General features: G+C 39.3%; 1 protein-coding gene across 3 annotated transcripts in view; it reads right to left on the bottom strand.

Moving 5' to 3' along the window:
• abcc10 (ATP-binding cassette, sub-family C (CFTR/MRP), member 10) overlaps positions 1-16,131 on the bottom strand; it is a 38,459-nt gene that overhangs the window by 10,729 nt on the left and 11,599 nt on the right. For 2 of the 3 annotated variants that reach the window (XR_009064142.1, XM_057843530.1), the window contains exons 11-19: positions 13,930-14,101; positions 13,323-13,421; positions 13,036-13,225; positions 12,388-12,465; positions 10,139-10,327; positions 9,799-9,937; positions 3,197-3,374; positions 2,552-2,895; positions 2,251-2,420 (exon numbers count right to left, since the gene is read on the bottom strand). Coding sequence is in view for 2 of the 3 variants with exons in the window: in XM_057843530.1 (XP_057699513.1) it covers positions 2,251-2,420; positions 2,552-2,895; positions 3,197-3,374; positions 9,799-9,937; positions 10,139-10,327; positions 12,388-12,465; positions 13,036-13,225; positions 13,323-13,421; positions 13,930-14,101 (1,559 nt within the window). In the remaining variant the exon portion in view is untranslated. The remainder of the gene's footprint in view (positions 1-2,250; positions 2,421-2,551; positions 2,896-3,196; positions 3,375-9,798; positions 9,938-10,138; positions 10,328-12,387; positions 12,466-13,035; positions 13,226-13,322; positions 13,422-13,929; positions 14,102-16,131) is intronic. The other variant, XM_057843531.1, reaches the window with a different exon arrangement.

Here is a 16,131-nt window from a genome sequence, read left to right on the forward strand (position 1 = left end):
ACTTCGACTCACCGGTTTAATTCATTCTTTGACCAAGCTTTTAACTCAACTCATTCGCATGTCAAATTTATGTTTCCTACTGTAATGAATTAAAATCTGTGTCCCCGGGTGCGACACTGGGAAGAATCGCAGGAAGGGCCTGGCATGCATCCAGAGTTGCCACCCCGACCCACCCGGACCAGACACCTTCCAGAGGTATATAGAGTGAAGAGCAGAAATATTTGCACCCCTTGTGATTTTGCAAGTTCACCCACTTTGAAAATAGGTAAAGGTCTGAAATTTCAATCATAGAATCCGAATCATAAAATCGGGAACTCACATTTTATGATTTTTCAATAATTTATTTAATAATTTACTGGGGCTCATAAGTATTTGTACCCCTGAGAAAAACAGTGCTAATATTTAGTGCTGAACCCTTTGTTTGCAATTAGAGAGTTCAGACGCTTTCTGTAGTTCTTCGCCAGGTTTTCACATATGGAAAGAGGGATTTTGGCCCATTCCTCCACACAAATCTTCTCAAGATCTGTCAGGTTTCAGGGCTGTCGTTGAGAAACACAGAGTTTCAGCTCCATCCAAAGATTATCATTTTTCAAATTTATGATTTTCCTATTTTTATATGTAAATTTCAATTTAACATTCTATACATGTATATATAGTGAAGAGAAGTTTCAGCTCCATCCAATAATTTATTTGATTGAGGTCCGGAGACTGGCGAGGCTACCCCAGAACCTTGATATTCTTTTTATGCAGCCACTCCTTGGTCAGCTTGGCTGTGTGCTTCAGATCATTGTCATGTTGGAAGATCTACCCAAGACTCATCTTCAAGTCTCTGAGGGAAGGAGGTTGTGGCTCAAAATCTGACGATACATTTTACCATTAATCCTCTGCTTTATAAAGTACAATCGTCCTGTCCCCTTTGCAGAAAAGCAGCACGAAAGCATGGGGTTTCCACCCCCATTTTTCACAGTGGGGATGGTGTTCTTGGGATTGTACTCATCCTTCTTTTTCCTCCACACATGACAAGTGAAGTTTGCACTAAAAAGTTCTAGTTTGGTCTCAGCTGACCACATGACTTTCTCCCATGACCCCTCTGCATCATTCAGATGGTCCCTGGCAAACTTAAGACCGGCCTTCACATGTGCTGGCTTCAACAGGGGAACCTTCTGAGCAATGCATGATTTTAAACCATTGCACAGTAGTGTTCTACGGACAGTAGCCTTTGAAACTGTGCATCCAGTTCTCTTCAGGTCATTGACCAACTCCTGCCGTTTAGTTCTGGGCTGAGCCCTCATTTTTCTCATTATGAGTGATGCACTACAAGGCGAGATTTTAAATGGGGCCCCATTCCGAGGTAGATTATCAGACATGTTTAGCCTTTTCAATTTTCTAACATTGCTGCAACTGTTGATTTATTCTCACCAAGCTGCTTTCCAATTGTCCCATGGCCTTTTCCAGCTGTGTGGAGTTCAACAATTGTTTTCTCTGGTGTCTTTCAAAGGCTCTCTGGTCTCGCCCAGGGAAGCAGTTGGATTATGACTGACTGTTGGGTGCACAGATAACAAAAAACTCAAACAGGTGGTGGGTGGATGGTTACACATGGGGTAAAGGTGGACTTTTTTTAAGGTAGACTGACACTCTTTGAGTGTCATAATTATTGCTGATTCTCAGGGGTACAAATATGAACCCCAGTGAATTACAAATAAATTATTTTTAAAATCCCAAGGGGGGAAAAAAAGATGTCGCAAATATAACCACGACTCCAATCAGAGGTAATCATGTTTTTTCTCTACTAGAGGGCACTCACGCTCTTTGGATGTGTGATGTTTCATTTTTCTCATCTGAATTCCATGATTTTAATGTATTTCTTTGCCCTAATATGGTCAGGTATTGGCTATAGTACAGTATAATAATAACAGTTCAAAGTATAAATAAAATAAATTTTGTTGTGCTGAGTGAAAAATATACCTTTTTTTAAAATCAGAAACTGTAAGCAGTTACTCACAATGTTATTCATTGCTTGAGTATTCTTTTCAAAAAATACTTTTTTACTTGTACTAGAGTAAATTTTTGGATGACTATTTTTACTTTTACTTGAGTAACACTATTTAGAAGTAACGGTACTCTCACTTGAGTAAAATCTTTAGCCACTGTATCAACCTCTGCAGATTTCACTTAGTGAGTGTAATAGTAATGACTGCTAAAACAAGGTAGAAATGCTCCTTGAAGAGATTTGAAAATGTAAGCCCTCACCTGGGTCAACCACATTGAAGCTGTGCTGTATGACGGCAATAATAGCAAGGCTGGTCACCACAGCGACGCCAATGAGCTGCAGACGGATGTCCAACCACTGCGTAGCGGCGTTGCTCAGGAACAAGCAGCGTTGGTTCTCCTCCAAGCGACGCACGCTTTCCTCCTCAAATCTGATACAAGCAAAGGCCTTTGGTTAGGATGTTCTTTAGCGGCAGTATCAGCGCAGCCGCAGCCCTTTTACATCAGTTATTTGTACTTTTGTATTCTTGTTTTTGAGTCGCACGGCAGAGAACAAACTTACCTGGCGCTGCTACGGCTGGCCCGAATGGTGGCGAGGCCGCCGAGCGTCTCCGAGAAGTGCGAGTAGACGGGCGACAGCGTGACGCTGCACAGACGCTTGAGCTCACGGGAGGTGTGTCTGTAAAAGCGCTGCGTGCTGAAGTAGAGCAGCGCCAAAGGGGGCAGTGCCAGCAGCAACCACGGCAACGCCAGACTCATCACTGCCAGCGTCCCCAGAAGGGAGAAGACGTTAGCCAGCAGGATGTTAAGGATGAAAGGTAGGCTGTCGTCCACGCTGTACACGTCTGACGAAAAGCGGTTGAGGATACGGCCCAGCGGTGTCGTGTCAAAGAAGCTCACCGTGGCCTGAAAGAGAAATAAAGCCTAAAGCATGCCATTCATGGGGATCGGTGGCCAATTAATTTGAACAGGGAGTACTGGCTGTGAAAGCTCATCTTTCAGTGCCATTGACGTCATTAGGTGTCCAATCCATTTTGACTGGGAGGAGCGAATGAATGAACCCCTCCCAGTCAAAATTTATTGACGTCATTGGTAACCAATGAGTTAAGTTAGTTCCCTGTTAGAGTTTAATTTTAAAATTTGTGAATGAAATGGTTAATGAATATATCAGTCGGGGACAATGATTGAGTTAACAGCTCACGGTCACCTTAATGACGCGATTCAGGAGTCTGTCATGGATGGCTGTGGCAGCACAGATAGCGCCATATGCAAATAGGAAGGCTCGCAGGGCGGTAAAGACAGTGTTGGCCCCTGCCAGGCCGCCGTACACCGCCAGGTAGAAGCGAACCTCACTGCTCGGTTTGGGCAAAGGCGACATGGAAGACCTAAAAATGGTACAAGTGTGAACATTGAGTCCCCGTAGAATTTTAAGCAAGTCAAAAATGCTATTGACCGTGATAGATCGATAAATTCATTCAGTTTATTTAAGGGGGGCGCTGGAAATCAAAGTTAGGGCTGCATCAAGGGTTCCCAAAAAAGGGACTACTTTTGCCAATTCACTTTAGCTAACTTGTTACTATAAACGCAACTAAAAGTTATCAGAAGGGGTGTGACAAAATATCAAAATGGTGATATATCGTGAGACTTTGTATCCCAAAAAGTTTATCGATATGCTCCTGTCAAGAATCGAGATATCGTTTTAAAAAGGAGTCGATTAAAAAAATAAATAAAATAAAAAGAAATGGCTGCCATTGACGGTGCTCAACGCCCAGTCCATTTAGACTGGGAACATTCGTTCATTCAAAACCAGAGCATTCAGTCATTCAGTCCGATTTTCGGGGCATTTACAGGTCACTTGCTTTTTATTTTAGTGCATTTACAGGTCATTTCCTGTTGAGTTTGAGTCACTGCCTGTTCATTTGGGTGATTCCCAATCACTTCCTGTTCTGTAACGCAAAATAAACAGCAAGTGACCCATAAAATACCCCAAAATCAACAGGAAGTAACTGAAAATCAACAGGTAAATGACCTTAAATGGCCCAAAATTACTCATTGCCTGGCATTGGCTGCCACTACCGGCCATAGACATTCGTTCATTCGCTGCCATCCCTCCCACTTCAAACGGATTGGACGTCTACGAGTGATAAACTCATTCCAATTCACAGCAGAAGCTTGCTTTTCTGTTTATTAGTTTTTTGTAGAATAGCCTAGAATGAGTTCCTGACCAGTGTATCGAAAATTGTTGTATCGCTATATCGTCAGACCATCGTTATTGTGAGCTTTGAATCGCAAATCGTATCGTATCGTATCGTGAGGTACCAAGAGGTTCCCACTCCTAGTTATCATTAGCTTAATTCATTCACTGTCAGCCCGGGTCACAGAGTGTGTGAGAATATGGGTTAGTTAAAGATGGAAATTGATATTGAAAACATCTTTTGACAGCAATACTAGAAGTCTAATCTTTTTAACACTAGAAAACCCAGCAGAGGCCGACTCGGCCCTTCCCCAAGACAAATATTTCTAATATTCCCAAGCAATGGCCGATTTGGCCTCTCTTCCTAAAAAACCCAGAGGTGGCCCAAATGACCCAAGTGGTTTTGAATTAGCAAGTCGTTGTCCGACAGACAGCAACCATTCATATGTAAATGCAACCACTAGACATACATTGTGTTAGAATGCGGCCCAAACGGAGGGGAACACACCACGGTTGCACACTTATGTGATAGTTTTTGTCAGTTCAAGTCAAGCTACATTTATTAATTTACATTTATTTATGGAGTTTTACGCTTTTTACAAACTTTTAACTTAATTCTCCTATACTCCACACAGAAAAACAGGAGAAAAAAAATGGCCCAAATGTGTACATTGTTTTTGCAAAAAAAAAACGTTTTAGAACTGCAATTTGAGTTTAAAGCTAGATCATGTATATAGTTTAGAATGCCTGGATCTAATGGAGCATGAATTGTGGCCATTTTGTCTGAAGTTAGTACGAGAAAACGTGTAGAAAACCTTTGAGAAAAACAGAAACAGAATTTGTGTCATGAGAAGGTGGAACAGGCTGAACAGTTTCTTTGACACACTGAAACAATGACTGACTGTCCTAATAGTCCTAATTATTATGAAGGGAATATGTACTGCACAGTGTTGTCGATCTTACTTAAAAAAGTGATTAGTTACAAGTTACTAACTAAATTACTTTTTGGGAGAAGTAACTCAGTTTCCTCATTGTAAGAGTAATTTGTTACTCAGCAAAAAAACTCATGTTACTTTTCATGTTCTACACGTTATTACAAATATACAATAGAAAACATTTCACATCAAAGATGTTTATGTTAACTGATTGAATTGATTTTTTCATTCTTCCCCCAAAAAACGTAGGTCAGATTTTTTTCTTTTTTTTTTTAAATTCACCTATATGAGAGTTAGTGGTATACAATCTCATTGAGATGTCATGATAAATGGTAAAAAAAAATTACAGGGACTTTGATTACTTGCCACTGAAAATAAATGGGAAATTTGTTTTTATATGTATTTGTTTAAATTCTGATACAGGACATACCATCTTCATAAGTAGGACTGATAATTCAACATTCAGTCATTGTTTCAGTGTGTTCAAAAGCAACTGCTCAGGGCTGGTCCCTACGCCCTCCTCAATTATTTATTTTGAGTCCTAATTAATAAGTCTCACCAAGAAACAAAGGAACAATATGTATGCCGATCCTTTCCTAAGGTGGTAAAATGATCAGGTGTTTATTTTGTCATAACATAGCAATTGCATGAATATATATATATATATATATATATATATATATATATATATATATATATATATATATATATATACATATACATATACATAAATACATACATATATATACCGTATATATAATATATATTTCATGTCTGGTGCTCTTCGAATGAAAATATATACTTTGATTGAAGGAACCTTTTTTTTTTGGATTGACTAAGACATACACAAATCTACCTACAAATTTATCAACCTACAGTAGGCAAGTAACAAATAAGTGTCTGAAGTAGCCTGACTAGTAGTCAGGCTACTTTAGCTGAGGAGGGGGTTGGGCAAAAGAGAAAGCAGCCTCACTCAGCAAGGTTTCGCCCAACCCCCAACTCAGCTAAAGTAGCCTGACTTGAGCCTTTTTCGCCCAACCCCCTCCTCAGCTAAAGTAGCCTGACTTACTCAGACACTTATTACTTACTTGACACTAAACTGCTAAACTTCTGAGAATATTTTAATAACAGTATTTTAATAATTCTAATTCATTCGGATGTATTAGTTTGAATACCCTCTACATGTTAAAAAAAACAATTTTAAAAAGATCAATTAGCAATTTGCTGTGGATATACATTTATGTGCATAGATATTTAGAAATAATACAACTAAGCACACCAAGACACAGTGGTGAAATGAAGAGCACCACACATGAAATTGCTGGGAAAAAATATGCAAGATTAGTAAATACCACTCTTGGTTCAGAAACAAGCCATCATTCAGGTTTCATTCAATGGTGTAAATATTACATTAATTTGAAACCAAATTAAATTAAACTGAACAAGTGCTCCACATCTATGGGCATGTGTTGTGGACCCTTCCGTTAGTTACCAGGGTTTGTTTTGTTTGCTTTGCTTAAATTAAATGAAACAAGCTTGATACATCCAGACAATATTCTAACAGCTGATGACCAGTATTATCTACTCTCAATGCGTTTTCTTCAGTCAGAAAAGTAATAGTTAAAAAAAGATTAATCACGATAAAATTGCACTAATTAGGGGTATAATAAATAAAAAATCGACACCACTAATTGTAATGTTAGTTCATTGTTCATTCTGTTTCTTCATTTGTAATGTTTGTTTTGTTTTTCAGTGCACTTTTTGTCGTTGCTTTTGGTTACGTAACAACTGGCCGAACGGACTTCTGACGTACGTGAGTTTAAAGAGGTGTCCCAATTCGTAGGGCTGATGTTTCAAGCCCTACCCCTTATTGCTTTGTTTGAAAGGCCAAGGGGTGGGCCAAGGGGTAGAAATTGGATGCGGCTTGCGGTAGGCGGTAGGGTAGGCTCGGCTTCGGGGCGGATCTCCTTGGTCATATTAGAGAGCACCAAAGCCCCATTGACTTCTCGTGATAATCTTTAAAAAATCCGGAACTCTTATTGTATGATTTTTTTTTTTTCAATAATTTATTCGTAATTTATTGGGGTTCATAAGTATTTGTACCCTTGAGAAAATCATTGCTAATATTTAGTGCAGCAGCCATTGTTTGCTATTACAGAGGTCAGACGCTTTCTGTAGTTCTTCACCAGGTTTTTCCATATGAAAACAGAGATTTTGGCCCATTCCTCCACACAAATCTTCTCTAGATCAGTCAAGTTTCGGGGCTGTCGTTGAGAAACACCAAATTTCAGCTCAATCCAAAGATTTTCTGCATTCTTGGATTGATGTCTGGAGTCCACTCCAGAACCTTGAAATGCATTTTACGCAGCCACTCCTTGGTCAGCTTGGCTGTGTGATTCGGATCATTGTCATGTTGGAAGACCCAGCCACGACTTATCTTCAAGTCCCTGACTGTGGGAGGGAGGTCATGGCCAGAAATCTGACGATACATTGCACCATTCATCCTCTGATTTATAGTGTCGTCCTGTCCCCTTTGCCGAAAAGCATGAGGTTTCCACCTACATACTTCACAATGGGGATGGTGTTCTTGGGATTGTACTCTGCCTTTTTTTCCCTTCACAAACGACAGTAAAGTTAGCACCAAAACCCCATTGACTTCTCGTGATAATCTTAAAAACTTGACTTGATAAGTTTTGATTTGCTATGATTATTCTTGTTTGAATCCTGTGCATCAATAAATACCAGGAAGAAAAGACAAAAATTAACTTTGTCAGACTCTTATTTCAGTTTTACATTTGATACTGATTCAATGTTCTATTTTCTGCAGGCATCACAAATATACTGTTATAACAAATATTGCTAGCATATAAAGGCCCCACAAATACACTGTCAGAGATATTTTTTCCGACAGTAAAATCGTAAAACGATACACATTATTAAAATGTGTAAAACCCCATAAATGTAGCTTGACTTGAACTGACACATAATATTACATGAATAGTACTACTGTTGTGTGTTCCCCTCCATTTGGGCCACATACCAACACAAGTGGTTGTATTTCCATATGAACGGCTGTTGTCTGTCCGACAACGACTTGCGTATTCAAAAGCACTTGGGTTATTTAGGCCACCTCTGGGTTTTTTTGGAGGAGAGGCCAAATTGGCCATTGCTTGGGACTGTTAGGAGTAGCAGAATTCTCTTGGACTTGTAGCCACAGCTATGTGTCTGTTGCACGCCATTACCGACTAAACGAATCAACCGTTCGTTACACAAAAAAAGACTGGGCGAAAATCCGAAAGACCTCCTCAATGTCGTTTTCCAGGGACACTAAGCGAGTCGTGACTCCTCGCAACAAGACGATTGTAAAAATGGAAAATGCACTGACAGTGTGGCTATCGGACTGTCGGGAAAAGAAGGTGAGTCTCGACACAAACATGATTCGGGCAAAAGCCAAAGCGCTGTATGATAGCCTCATTCCTGAAGGAGAGTTGAATGAAGGTGGCGGTGATGCCGACTCCGAATAAGATGAACCACAGCCTAGTACCAATGCTTCAAGTGAAGAAAATTGTGGATTTGTTGCCAGCAAGGGCTGGTTCGAAAAATTCAAAAAGAGGTTTGGACTTTGCAGCGTTACGTTGCATGGGGTGGCCTCCTCGGCGGACCATGACGCAGCTGTTCGTTACGTTGAGGACCAATTTCCCAAATTAATTGAAGAGGGTGGCTATCTCCCGGAACAGGTGTTTAACATGGCCTTTTTTGGAAGAGGATGCCATCCAGGACGTTCCTTTTCAAGGAAGAAGTGAAGAAGCGAGGCTTTAAGGCCCACAAAGATCGCATGACTCTCATCATGTGTGGGAATGCTGCGGGACTCATGCTCAAGCCGCCTTAATTTACAAGTCCCAGAATCCTCGCGCTTAGAAGAACAAAAACAAATCCTTGCTGCCTGTCTATTCTTCTCAATAAATCATCTTTATCTTCATATCCATTGTTCTGGAATTTTTTCTTCATTTATCAAGATCATCAGTGTGGTGAGTACATTTCATTCATCTTATGCATGTTAATGTATATTAATATTGCATTTACTTTTCAAACTAGTGTACTGTATACACAAAAAATATATAAATAATGTTTTTTTACATAAAATAAAATTCTCCTGTATCCAAGGAGCTGAACAGGGCAGGTTTAAAAAAAAAAAAAAAAAAAAAAAATGGGGGGGGTCGCTACTTCGCGGTTTTTCACTTATCGCAGTGGGATCTGGTCCCCATTAACCGCGAAAAACAAGGGATCAATGTATATACATTTTTCCAATTTAGTTATAATAAAATAATTGATTTTTTCCCCAAAATGTATGCTTCAAATTTATTAATTTAAAAAAAATTATAAATAATTTGAATGCCCATCGCAAAATGCGTGCGAGTAGCACTAATTACTACAATTGGATGTCAAGTGGGGTCGCAAAATATTGTACTACGGACCACAATTACGGACCGAATGTAATATAAACACTAAAGATGTAAAAAGAAAATCGTAATTTGAGCATGAAATTAGCATTTAATGTGAATGTTAGACACGTTGCACACAAATACCACAATTTGAAAACATTTTCTCATGTCTGGGGCTCCTTTACCACCCATCCATCATACCCCTGCATACAAACAAATATTGAGCGGCTGTGCTCACGTGAAGCTTCCGCCAGTAAACAAGACCAGGTGAGGTGAGCCCAACGATCCGGAGCAGGAACGGTTGCTATCGGCAGAAGAGTTGCTCTTCAGCGCTGAGATCCAGTGAGACAACCACCAGTCTGAAACGTTCTTGGAGGCTGCAGCACACCACAAAACATTTTGGAAAGAATTGTTCACTACTGTGTTAAGTTTGCACCACATCTACTGCTCCTTACTTAAAATTTTACCTAATTCCTACAAAAAAAAGACTGATAACTTATAGCCACTCTTTCCTTGTTGGTACAGTACTTTTAGCCATCTTTAAAAGTGATTACGAAAGGGGTTTAATGGATACAAACCTTGCATGGCGAGTAGAGACATCATAATGGAAGTGGCCAGGACTCCACCCACTGCCACCCAATAAGTTTGGTACACTTTCCAAGACAAGCTTCCTGCCTGCATCTTCTCCAACCCTGAACGATCGCTGACGTCATCGTCTAGATGGAGCTCGCTGAAAGCAATCTTCTGCTCCTCGTCCTCACTTCCTGCTGATACATAAAATGCACCAGTCTCAATAACAAAATGGAAGAAGAATAAAATCCAAATAAGCACGATAACATTTTCGTGCACAAATTATTATTTTTTTCCTTCAATGTTTTTATTACATTCATAAAGGGACAAGGGTCTCAAACTCCCCGTTTGATATCCAACTGTAGTCTTTGCTTTGCCGGCATGTATTTTGCAATGGGCAAAAAAAAAAAAAAAGTATATAAATAATTGAATTAGTTCAATAATTTGTGGATCCATTTCAGAAAAAAACATTGAGCAGTATAAAAAAACAATATAAAAAAATGCAAATTTGAAGCCGTGAGTAATAAAACATAAATAATTCTAAGTTAAAAAGATTCACGCTAAAAAAATAAAACAAATCGTAACAAATTGAAAAAAAAAGCATAATGACATAACTTCACATAGGTTTTGCCTGTATGCATTTTCCCCTGTGAATGTATATATATTTTTTGTATTCTTTGAATTCTCTTTGCTTAAATCTTTGGCTGCGTCTGACGGTAAGAGACGTCCAATTCATTTTGACTGACACTGACATTTGTTCATTTGCCCCCTAACAGTCAAAAGGGATTGGACTCATAGCACCGTCAATCGTTGCCAATGTCAGTCAATGAGCTATTATGAGTACAGTATTGGGAAAAATTTGTCACATTGAGAAAAAAAAAACTTGTGCTGAATTCTATTGGACATCTATTGCCGTCAGCAGTGTTGTCACAGATTACTTCATTGACTGATTACACCTCAAAAAAGTAAACTAGTTACTTTACTGATTACTTTATTATCAAAGTAACTAAGTTACTTTAAAAGTAATTTATCAGTTACTTTTTACCAATTTTTCTCCCTTTGCCGCCTCAACATAAGAATGACAACAGAAAAATGTCATCGCATGTAATTTACTTTCCGATAATTGAATTTAAAAGGGAAGATCAGAATTTTTCACATAAGGCTTAATTTTCAATTTAGGGGAGGTTTAATTAGTCGATGGAGTTGATTTCAACCACCATTGACTTGCACTAGCTTAGCCACTCTGGAGCCCTGAAACTGACAAATAACTGACAAAGTGCATGGAATTTGATGAAATCAACTCCACCGACTAATTAAACCCCACTAACTCGAAGATCAAGCCTAATGTAAAAAAAATCCAAATTTCGGGTTAGTGTTAACAGCATATCAGTGCCAATGTAAAACAATGCAAATTGACTGCACAATAATCAACAACACACAAATGAATTGCACAGTGCAATAAACACAAAGATGGGGCGGGCACAGATGCGCGCGCACAACCCGGAATTACATCGTACACACACGTGGTCAATTTGGCCACAAAACGTGGCGGCAACTAAGCACTTTACACTCAGTCGGACTTACAACACATCCCAAAGATACGAAACAAGCACATCACTTCATAGCATAAATGTGCAACACGAATATGATGCAAACAATGCTTACCAACTTGATGCGATGACTGCCCGTTGTTGCAACAGCAAAGCTACGAAACGGTCGCGTATGTAGGGGGTCCAACCTATCGCTGATACCCTCCAGAATGACGGAAAAATACTAACATCCATTCATGGATGTACACGGATCAACATTCCCTTGCACATCTCAATACTTCGCTCAAATGTGCACCCGCGCTGGCAGCCTGTCCCATGCCTTTTTCAGTCCCTAAAACACTTGTGACTCGAGACCAAAACAGGAAGTAGCTGTGAGCTGTTACCATGGAAACAAACTACCGGGAACGTTTCTAGCATTTTCTATTCAAAATGCTCTTCGTACATGACTACAATATTCTTAATTCTACGTACATTATGAGGCGATAACAAAATAGTAACGCACAGACACTAAAGAAACTAACTTTAATCAGATTACTGGTTTGGAAAAATGAACGCGTTAGATTCCTTGTTACTGACAACACTGGCCGTTAGTAGGTGTTTAAAATATCAATTTCCTGACCTGGGCAGTGAATGAGATAACCTTATGATAGGTTTTGAATTGACGTCCACTGTTATGTGGACCCATGTGACTGGAAGGTGTAATGCACCTTTTTTTTCGCAGTCACGTTCCGTATTGTGTTGCTTGGGTGCAGCTTCTAGTAAAGGAAGGATCTCTGCTGGCGAACCTGAAAACAACAAGACCAAGTTATCACAGTTAGGAAGTCTTTTTCAGACTGTGGAGACCTCTAAGGAGACTGTCAGTCGTGCTTGATTATTTTTCTTCTCCTTTAATATGTTGTAATTATTCTGAAAAAACAAGGCTTATTCTTCACCTACTACTATTGCCCGTATATTTGGTCAATCTGAGCATGTCAAAATAATTTGTTCTGACAGACGGTGTGATGCCCGGGCGTCCATGAAAACAGCGCATCCGATCATAATTCAAATACAAACGCTGATCGGATGAAAGTTTTATCCGTGTAAATGTAGCCACTGACGGTGCTTAGTCCCAATAAAGTTAGACTGGCAGGTTGGAAACAAAGGGCTTTGTTGACGTCCAAAATTAGGCCTGCCCGAAAAATCCTGCCAGTCGAGAAGGGGGAATTTCATTAGTAAAACTCAGCAATTCCGCATAAAATTGTTCTCAGTCTTTGGACATTTGCAACACTTATCTTGAAACATGTAGCATGTATTTAGAAAACAAACCATGAAAATGACTTAAAAGGATCTTTTTTTTTTTTTAATCTTGATTTTACCTATCTTGGTGATGGTGCCATTCTCCATGAGGGCGACCATGTCAGCAACGTTCACCAACTCAATGCGGTGAGTGCAAAGGATTCTTGTCTTTCCCGCGAGCAGCTCCAGAATGCAGTTACGCATGAGGTGACGAGCCACCTGAGCATCCACCGCAGCCAGCGGGTCGTCCAGGAGGTACACGTCTTTATCCTAGACAAACACACAATACATGTACATATAAAAATAATGTTTAACATTCATTTCATTACCGTTTGGTGAAAAAGTGAAGCTTTCTAGTGTGTCTCACCATGTAAACTGCTCTGGCAAGGGCCAATCGGGCTTTCTGACCCCCACTCAGGGTGACTCCGTTCTCGCCCACTTCGGTGCGGTCACCGTCCGGCAAAATCTAACATAAAAGACCATAACATTCCATTCCATAAGTGGAAATGTAAGTTCTGTGACCAAAATTGCTTATGAATTTGGACACCCTGCTGTATAACAATGTACAATTTTTTAAAAATAGGGAATTATTTTGCCAATATATTTAATTAAATGCTAACTACAAGCGGAGTACAGACGGCACAACTGTCCTGAGTGAGCTGAAAAATTGGAAGTTGAAGTGTTTTAATTCAATTAACTTGTGGTGTGAATAAATTTGAAAGGGAAGGAAAATATGGCATTTGGGCAACAGAGGGCATACTTTTGTAAACATACTAAATAAGTTTAAGTTGGAGTGGTTTGAATATGTGGAGAAATATAAAATTTTTTAAAAAAATTAAAAAACTGAAGCAAATCTGTAAACATGCCTTCAAAGATTTGCAATTTTTGTCATGAAAAATGGAAAATACTGGTCCTTTTGGACTAGCACCCACCACAAAAAAATGTGTTTAAACAGTATATTGTCGTCAACGTACAGCGAGGTCGTCGGTCAGAGCGCAGGCCTCCACCACAGCCCGGTAGAAGGAAGCGTCATAGCTTTTGCCAAACAGGATGTTGTCCCTCACGGAGGCGTGCTGGATCCACGGCTCCTGCGTCACCAAACCCAGGCCGCGTTCACGATCAGCCACGTAAACCACGCCGCTGTGCCTGCACGGTGCGGACAACGCAACAGATGGTTCAAACTAGCCAACATTACAGCGTAACTTAATTGGGCAGTTATGTAATAAATAGTGACGCGGTACCGATACGATACTAAAATGACATCATTGGTAACAGCAGGTAGTAAGAAATAACGCTAATGCTGTGCTAAATATGCTTTTTGAGATCTAATTTCCAACTGCTGGTAGCCCAACCATAGACCTCACAATGTATTGATGGGACACGGGTGCGGGGCCAATTCATATCTCCGTCACAACTGACCGAGTGAAAACAGTTTTTTCCGTTGAAAATCCTTGTGAATAAATGTTTAAATCCCTGAATTCTTTATACATATAGACGGAAAACAGTGTCGATTCTTGGTTAAAAGCAAAAAAAGCGCGCAGTTAGCATTTATTTTACGTAACTATTGCGAACTATGATGCTAGTCAGTACGCAAATTAGCGGTCGCCATAGCACAGACAAGTTTTTCCATTGAAAATTCTTGTGAATAAATGCTCAAATCCCTGTATTCTTTATAGATATGGACGTAAAACAGTGTCAATTCTTGGTAGAAAGCAAAAAATGTGCAGTTAGCATTTACTTTATGTAAATATTGCTTACTATGATGCTAGTCTGTAAGCAAATTAGCGACCACCATATGTAAACAAAGAGCTTTTTCCGTTGAAAATTCTAATGAATAAATGCTTAAATTCCTGAATTCTGAATTCTTTATAGATATTGGATGTAAAACAGTCTCGATTATTGGTTAAAAGCAAAGAAAAGTGCAATTGGCAGTTATTTTACGTAAATATTGCGATTTGCGAACTATGATGTTAGTCAGTAAGCAAATTAGCGGCCACCATATGTAAACAAAGAGTTTTTTCAGTTGAAAATTCTCGTGAATAAATACTTATATCCCTGATTTCTTGATAGATATGGACGTAAAACAGTCTCGATTCTTGGTTAAAAGCAAAAAAACGTGCAGTTAGCATTTACCTTATGTAAATATTGCTAACTATGATGCTAGTCAGTAAGCAAATTAGCGGCCACCATATGTAAACAAAGAGCTTTTTCCGTTGAAAATTCTAATGAATAAATGCTTAAATCCCTGAATTCTTTATAGATATTGGACGTAAAACAGTCTCGATTATTGGTTAAAAGCAAAGAAAAGTGCAGTTGGCATTTATTTTACATAAATATTGCGATTTGCGAACTATGATGCTAGTCAGTAAGCAAATTGGCGGCCACCATATGTAAACAAAGAGCTTTTTCCGTTGAAAATTCTTGTGAATAAATACTTATATCCCTGAATTCTTGATAGATTTGGACGTAAAACAGTCTCAATTCTTGGTTAAAAGCAAAAAAACTGTGCAGTTAGCAGTTATTTTATGTAAATATTACGAAGTATAGTGCCAATGCCGTAGCGGTTAATTTCTCCCATTGATTTTTTTCACAACATTTCAAAATGCATGCATGGTACGAAAAAATATAATAATTACTTTGAATCTTCGAAAAAAATCCCTCCTGGGACAATCCTTCCTGTTTGAATGCAGTACAGCTTTCGTACTTTTTCAACCTATATCCGGCATTAGATCGCTGCATGTGACCGACTGCTAATAAATGAACCCGACTGTGGAACGGCCCCCTTCGGGAAGGTGTGATGCAGTGAATGAGGAAGGTGTCTTGTCAATATATTACGAAGTCTATGGCCCAACCCAAGATGGCAGCCACCTACGTGCACCGCTATAAATAAAAATAAAAAATAGCAGCATTTGTTGCACTTTCACTCGTTCTGCTGTAAATTCAAATGAGTTTATCATTAGTAGATGTCCAATTAATTTGATAGAGGGGCTGGCAGCCAATAAACAAATGTCTGGCGCCATCAGTGGCAGCTAATGAGTTATAAGAAAACATTTGTGCATCTACTGGCCAAGCGGCCCCCTTCTACTAATTATTTTATCTATAGTAGCCGTCCAATACATTTTAATTGGGAGGATGGCAGCGAAAGAACCCCCCAACTTCAAATAGATAGGACATCT

This window comes from Corythoichthys intestinalis, chromosome 8, assembly GCF_030265065.1.
Source record: "Corythoichthys intestinalis isolate RoL2023-P3 chromosome 8, ASM3026506v1, whole genome shotgun sequence".
NCBI lineage: Eukaryota > Metazoa > Chordata > Actinopteri > Syngnathiformes > Syngnathidae > Corythoichthys > Corythoichthys intestinalis.